General features: G+C 31.8%; 1 protein-coding gene across 1 annotated transcript; it reads left to right on the top strand.

Moving 5' to 3' along the window:
* The first annotated feature begins 517 nt into the window (after positions 1–517).
* Positions 518–2400, top strand: LOC145134225 (E3 ubiquitin-protein ligase RMA1H1-like). Its single transcript, XM_079069102.1, has 2 exons — positions 518–645; positions 1528–2400. The coding sequence occupies exon 2, from the start codon at positions 1554–1556 to the stop codon at positions 2253–2255; it is 702 nt and encodes a 233-aa protein (XP_078925228.1). The 5' UTR covers positions 518–645; positions 1528–1553; the 3' UTR covers positions 2256–2400.
* Positions 2401–2859: the final 459 nt, after the last annotated feature.

The raw sequence follows: 2859 nt of genomic DNA, 5'->3' as shown, positions 1-2859 counted from the left end.
CAGGTAAGTTCAATATAAAAAAGTAGTTAATTTACACATATACCCTTAATGAAAAAATGACACACGCGTGTTTTTAAGGTTTACAAGTTAGATAAATGATTGGTTGAGAATGATTCCCTCATTCTCAACCTTTTTTATTTTTCTTATTTGAACATATATATATATATAAAAAGCAAACCCAATATCTCCATTGCAACAAGCTGGGATTGCTAACTCTATTGCTATAATGCTATATACATAACATATTTGAACCTATCAAAATTGTTCAGTTATTAGTTTATTAATTAATTTTAATTAATTTTATGTTTAACGGTATATTAGTTTAATAATTAAGACGTGGTAAGCAAAAGAGGTCCACGTCGTCTGGATAAGCTTGCTAGAAGACCGCGTTGGCCGTTACGTAGCAGCACAGTAAGTCTGTAACCCCACGCCACGTCAGTTTATTAATTTCTTCTTTTCCTTTTTTATATTATTTTATTTCACAAATTCTTACCTTTTTCTCACTATATAAAATCAATCGAAACCAAATTCATTTTCTCTCATCTTCCATATCTCATCTACTCAACAACCAACATTTCTCTCATCGAATCCGCCTTCACCGATCTTAACAATCTCAAAGACAATCTCCAAATCAGCGTTTAATCGGTGAGTTTTATCTCTTTTTCTTTGAAATTTTATGGTTACTGTTATTCGATTCGAATTCAAACAATCCAGATTTGCATTTGGGAAGATATTGAAATAGAGATGGATATTATGTATCTATGATTCATCTCTGTTTCTGATTTTTAAAATCCATGTTTATTAGTTCATACCGAGTTAAATCACTGTGTTGACTCAGTTTTACTTCTCATGGATTTGCCATCATTTTCTGTTTTTAATGAAGAATTTTTTATTGATAGTTGAATTTGTTCTACTTCTATGTGAAATGATAAATGAGGTGCTTTCTGTTTTTTTACGAAGCGAAATTTGTAATGGCTAGATAATTTAATAATTTTAAAATGGTTTTTTATTAAAAAACAAGATAATGCAAATTAAGGATTGAGAATTCCTGTGGTAGAAGGTGTATAATGATGTATGGGATACAAATTCAAGTAAAAGTACGAAATTTTATCTTAGTTAAAATCGTTCTGATATTTTAAATACGAATTATTTTAATAATGATTTAAAATCAATTAAAAAAAGGAATAACTTAGAAAATATGTATAACAATATTAAGAAAAATGTAATGTATTATTGCTTTTATAAAAGAACATTAAAACCTCGATTCAATATATGGGTAAATTGTACTTTACTTTTATACTAGACAAAATAACTAAACTTTACTCTTGCACGTTGGGCCATGTGGTGAGTGGTCCTCTTAGTCTTATCTCTCAAACTCTTTAATGGTATTTTCACTAAAAACAAGAAACTATATAGAAGATCTATCATGTGAGAATTGCTTTGTTTTCTTTAAAATGTACTTTTTATATATATTCCACTACATTCAACCGAAAAGACCCTTATTTTTTTTTTTTTTTTACATTTCAGATATCAACATCAAACAATCAAATCAAATGGCAATGGAGCAATATCCTCAAGAAACCATCCCTCAAACAAATTTTGTCAAAGATAGTGAAACCACTTCCGACAAATGGAAATCATTATCAGAATCTATTGACGAGTCCGAGAATAGTCCTTCCGCTGGTTTTGACTGCAATATTTGTCTAGACTCTGTCCAAGATCCGGTGGTGACACTGTGTGGCCACCTATATTGTTGGCCATGCATATACAAATGGATCCAACACCAAAATACTTCATCCGAAACCCCAAACAAACACAACCCACAATGTCCTGTATGCAAACACGGCATCTCTCAGAAAACCCTAGTACCACTATACAGTCAGGGCCAAACCACAAAACCTCAATCAGAAGAAAAGGGTCTAGATTTGGGGATGTCGATCCCACGTAGACCTGTGAGTCCGAGTTTTGGGGTGGTTAGGGGCCCGACTGAACAAGTTAATTACGGTGGATACCAACAACAAGCACAAAATTTGATAAACCCTACAAGTCCAACAACGGGGATGCTTGGGGAAATGATGTATGGGGGTCTTTTTGGGAATACACAAGCATCTTTGTATACGTATCCAAATTCGTATAACTTGGTGACGATTAGTACTCAACGTGCAAGAAGACACGCGATCCACGCTGATAGATCGCTTGGGCGCATTTGGTTTTTCCTTTTTTGTTGCATAATGTTGTGCCTTGTTCTATTTTAATAAGGTGCCAAGTCTAATTTTGTTAAAATTTGTAAAAAGTAATGGTAGTTAAATAGTTACGTTTGGATTGACCATGTAATGAAGTAATGAAGTTCATGGTTGAAATTTGTTAGTTGTAGTTATGGGATAGTTTTGATCTTTCTTAGATTCGGCCCCTTGTGTCAAATCCGTTATTTGCACTTTTGTAGTTGCATATTAATAATTTATATATTTTTCAACAACTGGTGGAGATGGATATTAGATTTAAGATATTTACAACAATCGATCGTTGTAAATATGCGAAAACGCACGTTTAGTCCTTATTTACAAAAATAACTCTCTTGTATCATTAAAAGATGCATGTTCCGTCCCTTGCAGACATAAAATGACTATCTTCCCTTTTTCTTTTTCTTTTTCATTTTTTTTCTGTGATAACTCAAATTAAAATAAATATATAAATATATGGTCTAAATGTATTATTATAATTATGATTAAAGAATTATTTAGGAGTAAATAGAGAAATTATGGAATTTTAATTCCAAAACCCATCACTTTGGTTAGAGTCATAAATTCGGACTCTTGAATGAGCTAGAAATGTTACAAACTTGGACATTATAAAAGACTC

The sequence above is a fragment of the Lactuca virosa genome, chromosome 8 (genome assembly GCF_052849685.1).
Source record: "Lactuca virosa cultivar CGN04683 chromosome 8, Lactuca_virosa_CGN04683_v6, whole genome shotgun sequence".
NCBI classification, from domain to species: Eukaryota; Viridiplantae; Streptophyta; class Magnoliopsida; order Asterales; family Asteraceae; genus Lactuca; species Lactuca virosa.
This window is presented reverse-complemented; position numbering and strand designations above follow the sequence as displayed.